This window comes from Polypterus senegalus, chromosome 8 (assembly GCF_016835505.1).
Source record: "Polypterus senegalus isolate Bchr_013 chromosome 8, ASM1683550v1, whole genome shotgun sequence".
Taxonomy (NCBI): domain Eukaryota; kingdom Metazoa; phylum Chordata; class Cladistia; order Polypteriformes; family Polypteridae; genus Polypterus; species Polypterus senegalus.
The window spans coordinates 15,798,027-15,818,947 of NC_053161.1; the positions used below are offsets into that span (position 1 = coordinate 15,798,027).

At 38.9% G+C, this 20,921-nt stretch overlaps 1 protein-coding gene across 3 annotated transcripts in view; it reads right to left on the bottom strand.

Moving 5' to 3' along the window:
- Nucleotides 1-20,921, bottom strand: part of LOC120533816 (UPF0606 protein KIAA1549-like) — a 209,018-nt gene that overhangs the window by 43,234 nt on the left and 144,863 nt on the right. For all 3 annotated transcript variants that reach the window (XM_039760822.1, XM_039760823.1, XM_039760821.1), the window contains exon 10: nucleotides 20,320-20,504. In XM_039760822.1, the coding sequence (XP_039616756.1) occupies nucleotides 20,320-20,504 (185 nt within the window). The remainder of the gene's footprint in view (nucleotides 1-20,319; nucleotides 20,505-20,921) is intronic.

Genomic DNA, 20,921 nt, shown 5'->3' on the forward strand with positions numbered 1-20,921 from the left:
TCAAACTGTTCAATGCAAAAATTAACTAGCATTTTGCTTGCATTAAGTGTGGTGTTTAAAAAAGATTTTTATAATAAATCATGCCAAGTGTCTGACCAACAAACAACAAATACATGCTGTAATCCTCTGTCTTTGTGGAATTACACCTATTTTCTGTTGCAGGCATTAATAAGTGAACAATGATCATTCATATTCTTGTATAAGAAGAATCCTAAATATGTAACGTGTTTAGGATTTTGAACTGAAAAGGGGAAATCCAGATACTGGGAATTTTACAAATAAGACAATCAAGCAGGCTTAATATCAACAGAAACTGGTAGGGTAGCTGCTAACAATACTAGAAGCACTACTTAATTGAATCCATCCTAAAAATATAAAATGTGTGATTTTTTAGAATTCCCCTGCTTTGACTCTTCTGTAGCTCTGCCAGTCAGGTAGTCATTAGGTTTCTCACCTTGTCACTGCTGCTACTCACCTGCCAAAAAGACACCTCTGTATTCATAGAAGCCTCCAGGCTGAAAGATCGATTTCATTTTAAAATGTACTTCTAACTAAGGTATGTTGCATATTTCATCTCATATAACAAGGCAATGTGCAAAACAGGCTCATTAAGCAACTGCTCAGCAGAAAAGCAATTTATATTAATGGACACTTGCCTTTATTCAGATGACACTACACTACTTTGTCAATAGATCTTTCAGTGAAGGCTGCACTGATCTCAGCCTTCAGGGCAATCCTCATCGAAGTTATTTGCAACACGTCATTTTTATGGGGCAACACCATTACTCAAAATTAACAAATCTTCCTAATATTGGGAAGTGGTGTCAGCCCTGTACTATTGAAATGTTGATGATATGACTGCTAACACAGTGCTGTGAGAATACAGCCTTTAAAGATGTATTTGGACTGGAAGTATACTACACATGAAGCATTTATTTTTTTGATGCTGCTAAATAGCTGTGCCTTAATGCCTATTTCCAACAGCAAAGAATGATCAGAAATGTGTGGATTGTTTTTCTTTTTGGATGAACATTTCTATTATACTGAAAAAAGACACTCGTTGCAGTGCTTTACATTACTTTTGTATTTTAGTTTTTACACGCTTTTTCCAGTGTTTACCCCTTATACCACTATTTGTCATCTTGCAGCTTTGAATGCATTGTGGAGTGTTTTTTAAAATGCTTCATAAAGCATATATGGTAGTGATTGTCTCGCGATGGCTTGGCAGTAGCTCTCAAGGCACATCCACACATATAATGGCACCAGGCCAACTTAGCAATGGTTGGCATCTTATCCAGAGTGGCTACCTGTCTTATGGCCGTTGCTGGAAGAACAAAATGTCCTAAAACATTCATTGTGTGACTCCCTACGATGACTCAAGTGTCATGAAAAGAGGCTGTATAACCACAGAGGCTGAAGGAATGCACAAGAACGCTTTCAACAAAATTAAGAAAGCCTGCAGTGCTACAGATGTTTCCTGTTTTGGCCGTGCATGCTTTTTCAAGGAAAATTAGTCCCTTGAAAAACAAATGAATAAATAAATGTGAGGTAGCACACAAGAAAGCACTGTCCATTCTGACTTCTCCTGCCACCAAGCATTATTGTTAACAACAAGTTCTCATCCTTTACTTTATTTGAGAGCCACTGCCCATTTGATTTCAGCAGTCAGAAAGAATCATTGTATGCATCCAAATAGCTTTTATTTATTAGTCGTTGCTCAAATTATGGCATTGTGCCATGTCTCCAGTCGTCTTCAACTTATCACTGAACACTATGGCAGCTGAAGTGGTGTAGCTGAGATGGTAGACGGATCAAGGTCAGTTTTGTTTAAACTTGTGGATTCTGTGGTCTGAAGTGGCGCCATAAATAAATTAGTTAGATGAACTTCTAACAAGAAGACGGTAACTGTAAGGTCTGAAGGGCAGCTAAGCTTGTAAAGCAAACATTACTATTAAATATAAACATACAGCTTTAATATTATAACAACAGATATTGTAAGTATCCAGAGACTACAATTTTAATTTCAAAAGGTACTAAATCAGTTGATCACTAAGTAAAACTTTGAATTACATGATTCAGAAGCCATGTAGAAAAACATGTCAGACTAAGTATGCTAATAGTTTTTTATATTTAACTTCATTTTGTTCTAGAAAAGTTATTCATCCATGTCAGTGCCTATCCCAGTAGCGCTGGGTGCAACCAATTAAGGGTGCAGTGCCTGACCATTATATGCCATATTAACAAGTAACAAGCTCTCTGGAGAAGTCATGACATAAAAATACACAAATATACACAGACTACGCAGACAGCACTTAATATAGTAAAACATAAAACACCCTGGGCGGTATGGTGGTGCAGTGGTAGGGCACTGCCTCGCCGTAAGGAGACCAGGGTCCTCCTTGTGTGGATGATTGCATGTTCCCCCTGTGCCTGTGTGAGTTTCCGCCAGGTGCTCCAGTTTCCTCCCACTGTTCAATGACATGCATGTTAGGTGAATCTGTAATGCTACCTTGGCTCTAGTGTGCATTTGGTGTGTGTGTGTGCTGGTGCCCCCTATAATGGACTCGCTCCCTGTCCAGGGTTTGTTCCTGCCTTCTGCCCTATGCTAGCTGGGGCAGACTCTAGCCCCTAGGTGACCGTCGAATGGATTAAATGAGTTAGAAAATGACATGACATGAAACACCATGTGGTTTTAAAACTGCAATAACATAACAGTCTACATAGTGTGACAGAAAACATTTTAATATTTGTATCATTGTGGCAGCATGGTGGCAGAGTAGATAGCACTGCTGCCTCACAACTTCTGGATCTGAATTCCAGCCTGGGAACAGCATATGCAAAGACTCCATGTTCTTTATGTGAGTGAGTTGGTTGAACTCTGCAGACTCTGTTTTCCCTCCCACAACCCACAACGTGCATACCTTCTTAGGTGGTCTCCCTAGACTGACTCAGAGTAAAGCGTCAGTACAAGTGTTTGTGTGGCCTCCTGCACTTCTGTCGTAGACTGCCAAGTTTCAGTCCATGCTGCTAGAATAGGCATCCACTCCCCTTGACAGACAACTGGATAAGCAGTATTGAGTATGGTCATAAGAAGATTGTTTAAAACACAAATCCCCAATATTCACACTTTCCAGACATGTGACATAAATCACACACATTGGCAACACACTTGTCATACCTGCTTAAGTAACATTTTTCCAAACTGAACATTACCTGCATGGGTGTGGGCATCTCACATCTACGAGCAGGCTGCAAGCATCACCACACCCAAGTCAAACTATAGTCTACTGCCTTCTCACACTGGCATGCAGAGGGGTCCTCTTATTGCTTATGGGATGTTCTCTTTCCTCATGAAGTTTTTGTGCTGGATTTGTACTATCCTGACTGCACCCTTGTTCTGGTGACCTCTTGCCAAATGGACACCCTATCATAAAAAGGTGCTGTAGATTTTTTGTACTTACAAAGAAAAGAGAAATTTCTCATTAAATCACATAACTCTTCAATTGATGGCAACAGTCAATGTTAGATCTATTTACCTAATTAACCACAGTGAGACGACTGATAGAGTGAATAAAACATATATATTAATCTGCCTATAGAGTAATGAAAAATGATTATGGACCACTTTCCTGGCTCTGATGAGGTAAGTGATACCACATTAGGACAAGAGAGAGAACTGGCGCTGTGTTTTCTCTTTCCACTGCAGTTCCAAGAAGTCACCCAAGGAGGATGCCTAGCCACGCCCTCAGTGCCGAGAGATGGCCCCACCCCTTCCACCTTGGACAGCATAAAAACAGGCGGTCCCCAGAAGGCGGTGTTCTTTTGGACCCGGCCCTCAACAAGGACAGAGCTCTGGCGAAAGAACATTTATTTGAACTAGTTAGGCTGGATATTTACATGCCAAGATCACCATGTTTTGTTGTTTGTGCCGATTAAACAGGGCTGCCCGGCTGGTGCCCCAACATTTTTTCTGGCATTCTCTAGTCTGTTCACCTGGTCATAACATATACATAAAGCTTGCTCAGATGAACAGCTGGAATGAATGCAGAAGTAGTAAGTTTTATTCACTTTACTGAAATCTTAATTCTTGTCTGACAGAAACTCAAAGAAACATACTGCTCAGCTGAAAATGGGCAAACATTTTTTTACACCATCACTCCACAATACTCTTAAAAGAGTTGTGGTTTTCACAATTTGATTTATGTCTCTTAAAAGATTACCTTTCGCATATTGATGAAATGGGATGATTGACAGGACAATTCACTAATTCCCTTGCTCTCAGATGAGGCTTCTGATTTTTATAGTGCATGTGCAGAGGCTGAAAGGGCTAAGCTGAGAAACTGTCATCAGTACTTAATCTTTGTCCTTTTAAATTTAAGAAAAATAATTAATCAATGTCTTGGCAGTACAGCTTTGCAGCAGCTGCCAAATGCTGAAACAAGCTATGTAAAAAATTGTTTCAGCTTTTGTTAGTAAGGCACTCTTTATGCAGCATACATCCATACTCAACTCAATTCAATTTATGCTTGTATATCACTCTTCACTAAGTATAGACTATGAGTGCCTGTACAAATTTACAACTCTAAAGTAATAGTTTTATAGTATATTGTTAAAGGTGTGGCTATCTGAACGAGTCCAGGGCTACTGTAAAGGGATCAGAGATGAGCGTTTCAGAAGAAATAAAAACAGATTGTCACATGACTGTCAGATTAAATTTTGTTTAAGTCGACAGTCCCTAACTCTCCACTTACTATCACATCATCCTCTGGACTCAAATCATCACAGCAGTTACGTCCTGTCTATTATGATCTATGAGAAGGTTAAACCTTGAACCTCAATCATGACTCTTGGAAGCAACACTGTCAGTGTTTTTCCACATCGTGCTAACCTTGCATTTAACAAGGTGCTTCCATCTGAATCAACCAAACCTTTTCAGTTCTTTAGTCTGTGAAAATTCATCAAAATGCAGAAGTGCTCTAGAAAACAAATACTACTACAAGAATGTGTATGTTTTCCTGTATTGGGTCACTTCTGTTAGGACATGTTTTATGATATGAACTCCCAGATTGACTTTGGGTGAGAGTAGTACAACTTCCTTAATTCTAAACTAGGTCTGTGTGAGTGTGAGTGTGGGCATGTGTGTAAGCAGGCGTTACTGTATGATGGACCAGTGTTCCATTGAGGATGGAGTCAGACGTTGCTGTGACCCTGAATTGTATAAGAAAGTTTATGTTACGTTATGCTATGTACTGTCAAATGTGACTTCTTCTGATTAATTCAATTGAAGGTGACTGTGTGATTTTCATTTTAAGTAATAATTTTACTTTCACGATGCAAGCTCATATTTGATAGTGGGGTGTGTACCACTTTGCAGTGTTCATCTTAAAACCGGTGTACTTTCCTGTGATCTTACCTAGCATAAAAGAATTAGCATATCAAATTGTGTTCAGAATAATTACAATATGTGACAGTTATATTTGACTCTGTTCTCTGCTTTGTATGATGAATTAAGCAAAGGGTAAATTAGACAAATGCATGACAATATATAAATTATTTTATTCAGGTCAAATCTAAGTGTCTTTTAACATCAGCTATTGGCGATGTTCATCAACATAGAAAGAATATGTACACCAGAAAAAGCTGTAGTGTTAAAAACTAAAATTAAAATGCAGAATAAAGTTGTAGTGATAATGTAACACTGCAAGTGCAAATGTAACATCTAAAGTGTGAGAAGTAATCCTCTGCAAATGTAAAGTACCACTTGGTGCTATTTGCAGCAGAGTTCTTTTCACACATCTACAATTTTTACTACGGTCTTACTGAAAACAGAGCATGTGGCATCTTGAGTGAGGCAGATTATTATGTTTGAGCTGTGTACCCAGAATTGAAAAAATAACTATTTCATAATTGTGATGTGCGAGTCCGAGTATGTTAACATACATACAACTGAAATAAACACAGTTCTTTCAGTCAGGCTTAAGTGCTTAGGGCAAGTGCACTTTTAACAGTCAAAATAATAATAACATATTCATATAGGTCAGATGGAAGTTACTCATACCTGGTAATTTTCACAAACAGCTTATTGAATCTGAAAAATGTGTGGGTATTTATAATGGTCAAGGACTTTCCTATGAACCGGAAGTACAATCATCAAATGAAGAACTGATTGTAATGCTCCAATGACTTCCCTTTAGCCTGGATTTGTATGTAGAAATGATTTACTACAGTGTATTTTGGGAGAAAAAAGCAGCATTTTAAAACACATGAAATACAGTATAAATATATATATATATATATAGTATATATATATATATATATAAATATATATATATATATATATATACAATAGGGGGCTTTGCCCCCTGCTCGCTTCGCTCCTCCACTCATGGGGGCGCTATGCGCCAGCCACTTTGCTTCTCTGCTACTCGTGTTGTGAAGGGGGGGCTGAACGTACGCTAAGGAGATGTGATCGGATCAGCTGCTGTCTTGCAGCTGCTGCTGCTGAGCTGTGTGTTCTGCTTGTTGCGTTCCGCATCGATCATTTAAAAGCCTGTACAGCTGTTGTCCTTTTGTTTCATTGGACGTTAAAGTGTCTCCAAGAAAATCAAGTATCATCTCCTTCGAAGATTTTTTTATTTCATATATATATATATATACTGTATATATACATACAGTCATATTTTTATCATTGGCTGAGTAGCAACTTCCTTTGAATATATGACATGCCTTATGGAAACAGTAGTATTTCAGCAGTGACATTAAGTTTATTGGATTAACAGAAAATATGCAATATGCATCATAACAAAATTTGACAGGTGCATAAATTTGGGCTCCCCAACAGAGATATTACATCAATACTTAGTTGAGCCTCCTTTTGCAAATATAACAGCCTCTAGATGCCTCCGATAGCCTTTGATAAGTGTCTGGACTCTAGATGCAGGTATTTTTTAATATTCTTCCATACAAAATCTCTCCAGTTCAGTTAAATTTGATGGCTGCCGAGCATGGACAGCCTGCTTCAAATCATCCCATAGATTTTCGATGATATTCAAGTCAAGGGACTGTGACGGCCATTCCAGAACACTGCACATCCCCCTCTGCATGAATGCTTATGTAAACTTCGAACTGTGTTTTGGGTCATTGACTTGTTGGAATATCCAACCCCTGCATAACTTCAACTTTGTGACTGATCCTTGAACATTATCCTGAAGAATTTGTTGATATTGGATTGAATTCATCCGACCCTTGACTTTAACAAGGGCCCCAGTCCCTGAACTAGCCACACAGCCCCACAGCATGATGGAACCTTCACCAAATTTGAGAGTAGGTAGCAGGTGTTTATCTTGGAATGCGGTGTTCTTCCTCCTCCGTGCAAAGCGCTTTTGGTTATGACCAAATAACTCAATTTGTGTCTCATCAGTCCAAAGCACTTTGTTCCAAAATGAATCTGGCTTGTCTAAATGAGCATTTGCAAACAACAAGTGACTCTATTTGTTGCGTGAGTACAGAAAGGGCTTCTTTCTCATCACCCTGCCATATAGTTGTTCTTTGTGCAAATTGTGCTGAATTGTAGAACAATGTACAGATACACCATCTGCAGCAAGATGTTCTTGCAGGTCTTTGGAGGTGATCTGTGCGTTGTCTGTAACCATTCTCACAATCCTGCACATATGCCGCTCCTGTATATTTCTTGGCCTGCCAGACCTCAAGCCACCTACAAATGAACACCAGTAAAACCAAGAGCTGGTGGTGGATTTTAGGAGGCCCAGGCCCCTCATGGACCCCATGATCATCAGAGGTGACTGTGTGCAGAGAGTGCAGACCTATAAATACCTGGGAGTGCAGTTGGATGATAAATTGGACTGGACTGCCAATACTGATGCTCTGTGCAAGAGAGGACAGAGCTGACTATACTTCCTTAGAAGGCTGGTGTCCTTCAACATCTGCAATAAGATGCCGCAGATGTTCTATCAGACGGTTGTGGTAAGCACCATTTTCTATGCGGTGGTGTGCTGGGGAGGCAGCATAAAGAAGAGGGATGCCTCACGCCTGGACAAACTGGTGAGGAAGGCAGGCTCTATTGTAGACACAAAGCTGGACAGTTTGAAATCTGTGGCAGAGCGACAGGTGCTGAGCAGGCTCCTGTCAATCATAGAGAATCCACTGCATCCACTGAATAGTATCATCTCCAGACAGAGGAGCAGCTTCAGTGACTGAATCTTTGTTTTCAGATCTTTTGAGAGTTGCTTTGAGGATCCCATGCTGTTACTCTTCAGAGGAGAGTCAAAGGGAAGTACAAGTTGCAATTGACCACCTTAAATACCTTTTCTCATGAACTCTATTAAATTCAAGGCTTAACAAGCTAATCCAACCATTTGGTGCTGCAAGTAATCAATATTGAGCCGTTACATGCATTAAAATCAGCAAAATTACAAGGGGACCCACATTTTTGCAGTGCCAGTTTTCCACAATTGATTTAATTTCATACAACAAAATACTGCTTCACTAAAAATCTTTGTTCGGAAAACACCCCAGTACTCAGATGTTCTTAGGAAATGAAAGACACACCACTGTTATCTTTTTTGTTGAAAGTAGACTAAATTATTATGCAGACTGAGAGGGGTTCCCAAACTTTTTCATATGACTTGTCACACACGTGTGTTTAGGAGACAACTAAAGGGCTCGAATACATGTGATTCCACGCCGGACCAGGGGGTGGCGAAGTACACTGATTTTCCCTCTCGATCTTTTGCAGACCTTTCTAGCGAAATCCCGCCCGGCTCTGGGGCAGCCAATGACGTCACTTCTGGTTCCAGTCCTGATGACATCACTTCCTCCACTGACCTTTAAAGCTGCCATCTTGTGTCTAGAGAGGCAGTTCTGTTTTGGACTCGATGTGATGCACTTGAATATGTTTTTGCAACTATTTTGCAGCCGGGAAAAATTATACGGGTGGCTGCCCCAAACCTTCGCAATGTCTAATGGTCATTTTTGTTACAGACTGTATACTGTATATACAGTTTCAAGTATGTCTTGCAATTCTAAAAAAACAACAAACAGAGAGCAAGCACCACCTCTCATCAGAAAATTTGACACAAAGGCAGTAGCATTTTTACTGGTCTAAAAACTAGTATGAAATAGTATTTTATTTGTGAAATGTTGCATACTGTCTAAGCCTAAATAACTTTGTACTCTTTTCTTTTCTAACATTAATAATCAATTCCCAGCCTATGAACAACTGAAGGGCACGGCAATACATTTTTCTTTGACTAACAACAAATGGTCCGTACATTAAATGCTCTTACTGTTGTGAACTGGGACCCGGACACAGTTAAGTTCACCCACAAACACTTTTATTTACAATATTTTAACTCAGTGAACTTCCCAGTGCCTCCAGCACCGTTCCCCCAAATGTCCTGGCCTCACAGTCTCTGTGCCTTTCTCTTGGCCGCCTCCCGTCCTCTCTCCAGCTCTGTCCTCTTCCACCCGACATCCACTAATGACTGGAGGGAGGCGGCCCCTTAAATGGGAACCCGGATGGGCTCCAGCTGCTTCCCGGCACTCTCCTTTGGACACACCCCTGTGTGGCGGAAGTGCCGGCTGTGCACCCGTAAGCCGTCCGGGTGTCTCCTGTTCTCTTCCCCCCAGCACTTCCTGGTGTGGCGGAAGTGTTGGGCTCCAGGGTTCCTCAGGCACCTGGGCGCCGCCTGCCGGTGGCCACGGGCCCCTACAGGGTTGGGCTTCCAAGCCCTCTACCCGTGGCCCACAATACAACCAGGGCGATCGCCCCCTTGCGGTCTGGAGGAGGCACAAACCCTCCTCTGGTCCTCCTGGGCGTCCCGGCCGGGGCTGACCACACTGTATAGCAATAATTGAAGATTTTTTTTAAATTGAAATATTAACTGTAAAACCAAGTTTGGCAGTGTTTACAGCTGTTAGTGCTTACGAGAATGTGCCCGTAAAATTTGAAAATTTTATACATGGTATGTAGATGCAGAGGTTAGCTCCAGTGCCTCACAGAACTTGGAAACTGAGTTGAAAGTCTGGCCTGGTCACAGACTGTGCAGAGTTTACATGTTCTCTTTTTGTTTGCATCAGTTTTCACATCACAAAGACATGCATGTTAGGTCAACTGACTACTCTAAATAAGCCTGAGAATGATGGTCGTTTCACCCAAAGTTGGTTCAATCCCAACTTGAATTCTTACAAAACACTATTCTACATTCTGTATGTATGTACTTTTTAATGCATGTGTCTTACATAATAAAAATGAAATGAATAAAAATGCATGTTTGGCACAACATGTAAAATGGGACTGTTTTCCTGGACAGCAATGCATTGCAATTATGATCACCAGACTGCTGCAGCAATTCCCTTTCCAGACTTGTGAAATTCAACTCTTCTAATGGTAATTTCAGATGTTTAACATCTGCCTTTGTATTTGTTTGACTGAGCCAATCAATATTACGCATTAGCTTTGGTACAGTTTTACATGATCTACAGTGAACTGTTTCGATAGTTAAATATTATGCCAGCTGTGCAACAGCATTATAATAGCGACCTCATTAGCTGCAAACACTAGTAACCTTAGATCCAAGAGACTTTTAAGTGTCAAGTGTGCTTACTGTAATAGTTTGTCCTCCACTGTATATTATTTTTAGCAAATCCAACACTGAATTGAATCTTGGGTATCTCATTCAAAGCTTCAAAATAGCATACAGTGAGATAAGAATGGAAAACAAATATTTTTATGAAAAAAATAACTGAACCAAAACATTCAGTAGTTCTCTTTGAAGCCAACCTATTTCTTAGGTTTGGCTTATTACCTAATTGTACCCCTAAAAAGACTGAGACCACAAGTTCACTGAAAAAGTGTAAATTGTCACTCATTTAGATGCCATTTGAGACTCACAAATACTCATTCCTCAATATAAGCAATCTTTTCATTTTTGAGTAAAATTGGCAATTTAGTAGAGACACAATCATTCCAAGTAATACATTCAAAGTATATCCAACATACTATTTTTCAGAACAATTATTATGACAATGCGTTTTACTAAGCAATAAAAACAAACAACATCAGAAAACCAATTGCAAAATGCATGGATGTATATTAAGAAGGAGGAAAAGGGACAGAAAAAGAACTTACAAAAAAGTTACAGGATTTAAAAGTGGGAAAAAACAAGTAGAGTATAAAGAAATCCAATTTTAGGCTGTGATTCTTATAGCTTTTTTTGCAAGTTTAAAATAAGGAAGCTTCATAAGCTATTTTTTGTGTTTATCTCAGATTTTCCATATATCACAGGACAACAAAGAACATTCTGTCTGTTCAGCTAGAAACAGGCGCTAGGAACTCATTCTGAGGACGACATCGATCAACTATTCTTTCATTTTCAAGTATTATTAACCAGATTTTAGGTCTGGTCTGGATCCAACATCTTGATAGCACAAAGCCAGAATGAACTCTGGACAGGGCACAGGAAGACTGCACAGCACACTCACATTACCCCAAATTTAGATTCAAAAATTGGTCAAACATAATCAATTTGTATTTTATATAATGTCTTCCATACGTTTCGTCCCCTCAACGTATTTACCAATAATGAAGGACGTATCCAAATGCACACACTCTATGGAACAATTATTATTATCCAGCAAGCCAGAGAGCACATCCTGAAATAAAATGGAATCTCTAAAGTGCGTTTATGTGAACATGTAAAGATCATGCAAATTCCCAACAGATTTAACATATCACAGATTTAAACTTTGGATTCAGGAGATTTGAGATGTCACATCTACATGCTGTGAAATGTTGTCTTCTGTTATTTATTACTTTAATAAACAAATATCTGATACTGGACTGACTCCTGGATGTCTCACTGGCAGCTTCATATAGTCACATAAGAATGGAAAATACATTTTTTGTTCATGGAGAAGCTTAACTAATCCAAAACAGCTCTCTTTGAAGCTAACCTAGATCTTTTGCAATTTGAATAAAATTTCTTATATCAACAGAGGCCAAATTACATGACTTTAACCTTATCTAAGTGAAAGAAAAAAAAAATTGCAGCTAGCTGTATAATATGTACAGTGACATTAACGAAATGTAGGATAGTGCTTAGTCCATCTAACTCAAAGCTCCAGGTTTCTAGGTTAGATGCCAAGCCCGGTCTGTGTGATGTCTGCACAATCTGCATGTATGAGTGGCCCCACAGTCTAGAGATTATTATGCATATGTAACATTAGCATGCCACAAGCAGCAGAACAGCAAGCATGGTATGTGATCCAAACATCAGGAGTATGACATGAATTGTAAAGCAGACCTATTTTTACCCTGGCTTCATTTAGGTTTGTAATAGTATTTTTTGTTAAAGTGACTGCTATTTAAAATTCATACAATGCTGATAGTGTTAGAAAGGGAAAAATAAAATGTATTAATGCAATAAAAAGAGTATCTGATTAGATTAAATAATGGAGTGCTATCAATATATGAGAAATCATACGTGATGATAGACTGATCCTTAACCATACTGAACAAGTGATTTTCCATGTATGGCAGCAATCAATTCCTTTAATGAGAGTCTCCAAGCCACTTTGATCTGTTCCCTTGAAACATATCACCTAACAGACATGAACAATGATCAGTATCCTTTTGGGAAGTATATTGATCAAGTAAGCTGAGACTGAAAGTTACCCCATAGCCATAATGAATTAAGAGGGAGACACCAATAAAGCAGCATGCATGTGTAATAAGGTCAAACATATAACACAATCCACAGAATAATGAATTGAGCTGTTTTTTCTTTTAGTTAAAGGGTCTCAAAGTCTGTAACCTGTTACATGTTATGTGTTCTTTTAGAATTTGGACAACCATGTAGAAATGAGAATGTTAAACTTAGAGTGAAGATAACTTGTTCACTGTAAATTGTTGCGGCAGTAAAAAAGAACAAATATCTTAACTTGGAAATGTGCTCTCAAGGTCTGCAACAGTAGAAATAACACGTACACTACTACTATTATACACTTTGAGGGCCCAGAGACACAGTGGTACAGTAAGTGCTACTGCTTCACAGAGATCTTTTATTAGATCTAAAATGTGTGTCAGTTTTACACATTCTCTTCATATCTGCATGAGACTTCTCAGGGTTAACGACTATATTGAATGTTAACTCTGAATGGACCCCATGAAAACTGATTGTGGATGTATCTATGAATGGACCCCATGATGGGCTGCTATCACATCCACCGCTGCTAAAATAGACACTTTCACCCCATGTCCCTGGATGATGGGTGAAACTTCTCAACAAACTCATCTAATTTATGATTGAATATCGGTGGCAATCTCATAAACATTTGCCGCGTTTGACCTGTTTGCAAATGTAGTAATTGGTAATTCAACAACAACAACAACAACATTTATTTATATAGCACATTTTCATACAAACAGTAGCTCAAAGTGCTTTACATATTAAAGAATAGAAAAATGATAGACATAATTATAAAAAATAAATCAACATTAACATCGAATAAGAGTAAGGTTCAGAAAAACTATTAACTGTATTGCCTTAAATCAGCAGATGAATGTCAATTATTATGTTCAAAGTCAGAGAAAATAGTTCTTATAATACTGTTTACTCTGTGTACGGTAAGTCAACACTGAATACTGCTAAATCAAAGGATTTCATATTATGCATCCAATATAAAACCTATTATCCTTGCCAAGCATTTCATATTCAGTCATCATATTTTGTGTTTTCTAAAAATCTGCTTTCTCTAATTTTAGAAATATTTCAAAGGTTTCTTGAAAATCTAGTTGATTTCTCTCAAGTGGAATTGTCAATTATATAATGTTTTATGGTCAGGCTGTTGGAATCATTCACTTCCTACTATGAATGAAAATAAGAGTGTAAGAATCACAAGTAAAATTAAGATGTACAGGCACATAAAACCACATTCACAAACCCATGTGGTGATGCGGGTCAGCTCCATGCTACCAGTTGCATCCTGGGAGCCTCTTGAACCTGCTACCGCCCATAAGGTACCTAAGGGATGAGCCAGTGGATGAGGATACAACACACATACATAGCAAGGGGTAGGTGCAAAAGTTCCTTGGTGCTTTTATTAAAACTGTCAAAACAAAACAGTGTTCAAAACAAACTGCAGTTCTTGAAAATGTCCAATAAACAAGTAATCCTTTAAAATGGTGACTGCCTGAGAGTTAAAGATCGAGATTAAAACAAGATTAAAACCAACAGCCATCGGGTCCTTCATATTCTGTCAGACAAGCCTGGCACCTCTCCAATTCACCCATTGCTCTCTCAGCTGGTGGAGAAATAAGCAGTCATGGTCCTCCCTACCTGACCCCCATCTTAGCTGCCTCCAAACAGTGCCGGCCAAACCGCTCGGGGTCAGTTGCCTTCTAGTCATCCTTCTCGTACCACTGGTGTACATTGGATCCCTGGGGTAGGACGCCACCTCGACCATTCCCATTCCTCAAAAATTAATCAGTGGGAGACAATCCAACCCTAGAGTGCCAACCATGCTGCCTGGTACCCACTCTGCCTGTTGCGTCCCACCTCTCTCTGTGATGTTGTCCTCACAGCTCTCCCCCTGTCTCATTTTTTTTCCTTCTATCCCATACAGGCTCTTCTTGTACAAATGCTCCTCACGTGGCACAGGTGTGAACACGCCACACCCTCCAGACAATTGATGAGGCACCTGCCTAACACACTCACTCACATGTGTCTTCACAATCAGGCCAGCACTCCCAGCCGTCCTCTGAGCGAAGCACACTCACACCCTATTAGAGGCTACACTCATGCAGTGCACAATTATTTATTTAAAATCAGCACAGCGCCACGGACCACTTATCACAATCTACTAAATCCAGTTCGGTGTCAACCACATAACTCCATGTTCACTTCCAGTCAGTAATGCAGACAGAAATATGTATACATGTACACCTATGGGGAATATTAAGTACCTGAACTAAAGCAAAATGTGGCATGAAGGACAATCATTGTTCAAATTTAACATAAGACTTGTCACACACGTGCGTATGGGCGGCAGATAAAGGGCTTGAGTAAGGGAAATTCCGAATCTGATCGGGAGGTGCCAGAGTGCATTGACTCTTTTTTTCCCTTTCCTGCAGACCATTCACAGGAGATTCCACCTGGCCCTCTTGACATCACTTCCAGGTCAGAGCCTATGGAAGAAGAACTTGCTGGCTCCAGCCCCTGTGATATCATGTCCAGGTTCAAGCCTATGGCTGAAGACCCTTATGAGACTGACCCCTTTGACCTCACTTCCTGTCTTCCCCTTTAAAAGCCTCCACCTTTTCCCTATTCCTTCAGTTCTGTTTTGGACTCTGTTTACTGCACATCAGTGCTGTGTAACATTATTATAATTCTGCAGCCAGGATACCAGTTATAAGGGTGGCTGCCCCAAACCTTGCTATGTCTTGTGGTCAAGTTTGTGACAGACTACATCTATGTATTCTACAACATGCAGGTTTATGTACAGCAAGAACCATAGCACTTGCAATTTCATGTTGAAGATTCAATAGTTGCAGCTACCGGAATGTGTATTGGATAAGAAGATGAAGAAGTGCGCTTGGATTCTGAGTCAATGGTTATCCCACCTAGACAGGTCTGTTTTGTCTTCTCCAAGTTGCCTAATTACCACAAACTATAGACTCTTTAAAAACTGAACAGCAAACTGCATTGATATCTTTGTGTCCCATGTGATCCGTGATCCTGGAAAGTCATTTAAGTACTACTCTGGCTAAACCATTCGTGCTCAGTTAGGTGGTAACTGCCAAGCTTATTGCACAAGCTTAATATGCATGAACTTTACTTGATTAGCTTCTGCTGCCATGTTACTGGAATATGTCATGGTAAATTGCTATTATTAACCTAATTATGCCAAAAATAACTTAATTTCTTTTTTCCTGATTAACTTATTGATCATATGATCCTAATTAGGTGTGCCAGCTGCAGATTTTGATGGCGCAGGCACTACCTGGCATAACTGTGGCTATACCATAACTTCAAATTAGATTTACAGCCATTCTCACATATACAGTCAGAAATAGTTAAGCTCCCCCTAAACTTACAAAATGTATTAATGGCTGTACTACAGGGTGTACACTGCAGTCACTTGCAAGTATCCTTGGAATTACTTGGGATTAGTCTAAATAAAATTATTGAAGAAGATATGGCCCTCAGGTATAGGCCACTCGTACTTGGAATGATCAAAATACCAATGTTAAAGAACCCCCAAGGGTCTAAACATTGAAATCAAAACCGAAGACTTGCTATTTTAGACAAGAATACTGTTGTCAGAGTTACTGCTGAGGTTGTGTCATATTGCTCTCTTATACTCCTTTTGATTGAACTACAGTACATTTTGTCAATAATACGACAAGAAGATGAGTTCTGACATATGATGGACAATTTCAGATGCTTTATATGTACAATAAATAAAATTGTTGAAGCTTTCCTCTATAACGATCCTTTTCATAATATAAATAAAATCACCTATATATACTGTCAGGGATGCCAGGGGCAACGACCCGGCTGGGACGCCTTGAGGGACCGGAAGAGGGTCTATGCCCACCTTGGATCATGTGGGGTCCGCCATCCTGGTTGCCGCCAGGGGGCACCCCAATGCCTTGGGGACCCTGGACCTCAGGACTTCCGCCACACCAGGAAGTGCTGGGGGGAAGAGGAGCAGGGACACCCGGAGAGCTTCCGGGAGAACAGCCGGCACTTCCGCCACACTGGGGTGTGTCCAGGGAGGAATGCCAGGAAACACCTGGAGCTCATCCGGGATGAAATAAAAGGGGCCGTCTCCCTACATTCGAGGCTGGAGTCGGGTGGAAGCAGGACAAAGCAGGAGAGAGAGTGGAGGCGGCCCGAAGAGGAAGGTATTGTGTGGCCCGGACTGTGTGGGGGTTCGTGTGTGCAGTTGGGACTTGTAAATAATAGTTTGTAAATAAATGTGTGGTGGTGATGAACAACATGTCCGCCTGTCTGTGTCCGGGCCGCACCCACAGTACATACAAGGTTGGTGGTTTTTTATATGTTTGTTCATATATTCTGCATCTTGCAGAAGTATTAAGACTTGATTCTCTAATTTTAATGAAAAATAAACATGTTTGCTTTTTGTAAGATTTATGTTTCTAACATTTCAGTGCTTTGAAATCACAGACAATACAATTTGACTGTAAGATTTACTGTTCAATAAAATTACAGAACTGGTCCAGGGACTGTATATACCATAGATACTATATAGTATATACATATATATTTGAGTAACAGATAATTCAAACTATTTCTGGCATCACAGTGTGAAACCACAGTAGCCTTAACAAGTACTGAAAAACTGGCCACAAATATTTTGTATTTTTTACCAATAATGTTAAATTATTGTCCATTACAAAAATATGAAGGCCTAAATAAGAATATTGAACTGTGGATACAAAGAATCTACTGTATAAAAAACACTGAGGTCTGTATTTCCAGTCCTTTGGAGCAATCTGATTGGTCAGTTTGGTTTTGGTGACTTGATCAAAATAGGAGATGTGAGTGTGAGACACACAAGGAGGAGGAGTAAAGACGTATAGGCACGCTGAGAGAGTTGCCTTTAAAGACTGCAAGTATAAAACTGGACAGGAGATGAGAAAGGCGCCTTGGAAATGATGAGAATCTGTGAAGCAGACATTATGGAAATATGCTCATGAGAGGAAGCGTCTGTGAAAAGACATTCACACACACTCAAATACAAAGGAAAGGCACTAAAGGTACACGTAGAACAAGAGATAGCAAATATTTTTTTTTAATTATTATATTACTTGTCTTTGACAGGTATGGCGTTTAATAAAAAAATAACTTCCATGATAACTTGAAAAGTTACCTGGAGGCTTTCTGGAAGCAACAGATTAAGCACCATAAGTACTAAAAGGTGCTGAGTTAAAAGAGAGCCCTCCACTCGGCTCAGGATGTTGGAGACAGGAGAGGAGTTTGGACAACACTCTACTGGGATAAGTGGAGAAAAGTAGAAGGAGCAAAGAGAGTGACGAACCGTATTGTTGGGCTGTCCTGTGTTGTGTGAGACCTGCTACAATACTGAGGGAGGGAAGCCTGTAATAAGTATACGTTTATTGTAAATAAAGCATTGGATTTGAACCCGGGATTCTGTGTGTGTTTAGCTGTGCCTCGGGGTTGGATAGCTGGTACACCCTCTAGTGGCCAAACAATGTATAGCAGATTATTTCTGGAAAACACAAATGAACCTAAAACTAATAATATACTACATAATAATTTTTAACCATCTTTATTCATTGTGTTATTTTGGGAATACATAGAAACTACTTTTTCTACTTTTAAATGACTCCTATAATGCTGGTTATGTTCTGCGATATTTCAGGTGAGGAAGACAGAGTTTACAGGGTAAGGTAGTCTGATTTACTAATCATTGTGGCCAATAGTGGCAACATTTTGCATGTTGCTCAGCACGTACATGTAAGAATTTTGCAGCATTTTAGCGGTGACTATAACAACCCTATAAATCAGTAAAGAAATGCACATGATGCCTAAGTGTATTCCTGCAAAACAACAGAACTGTTTATACAGAAGTCATAATGTCAATAATTTTCTTTCTTTAACCAAAACTGCCTTCTTGATATTAATCACTATTTGCCTAACTGTGATATATTTCCACTCATAATCACTACCATAAAAAACCTAATTATTACTTTGAAAAACTTTGTGGAATTATTCTACACAAATGCTACTGGTATACATAACACAATATATTTTTATATTTTTACTCTTAATATTTTTGCAGATCAGTTACTTAAAGTATGTTAATGATGTTATATTATCTTAAAGTGCATGTAGTTCTCTCCTCAGCAAGAAAATATACTTTTTTTGCTCTATAATCTGCTCATTTATTTCAGTTTTGAAATCAGCAGTATACCTGTAAATGTTACATTTTTGTGTTTCTTCCTTTTAATGAGCTTTTGGAGATTTACAATAATGTTACAGATAAAAAAAAACATTAGTTTATCATTCATTTTTGATTCCAAATATATATCTGATGTTCTTCCCTGACATGGTAACACATATCTCTATAACACCAGGCAGCTTGATTGCTTCAGAAGACGTCCAGTGACAAATGCTGTCCAAACAAAGTACTCAATATAGGTTTTCTCATTTTATTATACTGTAGTTTATTTTGCAAAACAAACTTGTAAAACATTGAAAATTGAACGTATGGCAGGTCCTTAAACATGCTGGAGAGTGAATAAATGTATATATAAGTACTTCTTTGTTTCTTCATTCTTTATAATTGATTTTCTCTACAAAAGTATTGAGCTGACCTGATAGACTTTTCTTAAGCCAGACATTCTATGGCAGGATTACAGTATATCACAGCCCTTTTTTGTATCAAACTGTGCTACAGGACTGCTTTGATCAGGTGCCTTATTGTTTTCCACTGCCACAATGGCTTCAAATAAACAAAAGTCACATGTCGTGCACAAATGTTTGATTTTCCTGTAAAACCATATTTTACATTATAATTGTGCAGAGGTGCTCAAAGGAATTTTGGACTGTGTTGCTTTCATTTAGCAGTGTGTCAAGACGATGCAGACATTGGTAACTGAACTAATGAGTAATAGCTCACTCCAGTGGATGTAATATACTGATGACTTAAAATTCAGCTCTTAAATCTTCTGGGCTGCTAAACAGAGACCAGTAATGTGGAAACCAGTAAATAAGAGGCCATTAAGGGTTTTATTATTGAAAGATATACAAATTTGTATTAGTGTGATAATCACAGTACAGCAAGAATACGAAATATCAACCTCAACCTGTACCAGATACATTTTGGGGAGCACTTGATTATTATTTACATATTGTATACATACATTTTCTAAATGCAGAGCTGGAGTCAACTTGGTAGCACAAGACAAGGGTGAGTGCTGTTGAGGGTACCAGTCTATCACAGAGGGCCTTACTTGCACATGCACACACACATATCCTTTCATTCACTCATATCAGGTCAGTTTAGAGTTATAGATTAGTCTACCATATACATCACTTGAATATGGGAAGGAAAATCGGAGTATGTGATGAGAATATAAGGCGAGAAGATGAGAACAAACATAAGGCAAACGGTTGTAACATTTTATGGTTTTACAAACTAAAGTTTTTCAGTAGTTTTCTATTTTGAACATAATGTGTTATTCAGATTATTAAAATGACAGATACAATAAAAGATTAATTAGCATACACCAGTTAGCACATCTCTTACCTTTTGCCTCTGCTGAACGTTGCTCATTGTATCTGGTTGAAATTCAAGTTTGTCTGTCCGACACAACTTCCAGTACAGAATTATGATAATGATGACAACAACAATCACTGGTACTACTACACCAACAATAATCCACAGGTTGTTATTTTGCGTTTCAGTTGAGGGCTCTTCAGTTTTTTCCACAGCTGTCAAAGCAACAAAACATATGTGAATATATATCTTAAAATAGCTTTGCTGAACATATTCTTTTTTGTTGTCTTTTATTCTTAACCTTAATTTCAAAATATATTGAATAAGAAGGAATAATCAATTACAGATAGATAGATAGATAGATAGATAACAGGTAGGCACTATATAACAGATAGATAGATAGACACGTAATTATTTGAAATGATAAATGGGAAGAGCCTCATGCTCGAGGATTGTGACTAGAAAGCCATGCATACAACAATAAATTATTTTCAAAGTTTATACATTGCTGCCACAAAAAAATGAAGTTCCTTCACTTCAAATGCCAGATGAGGAATGTTTCCCGCTTGTTTGGACTTGATCACGTGCCTCTTAATGCAGACAAGTGCACAAAGCAAGGTTAACGCACAAAT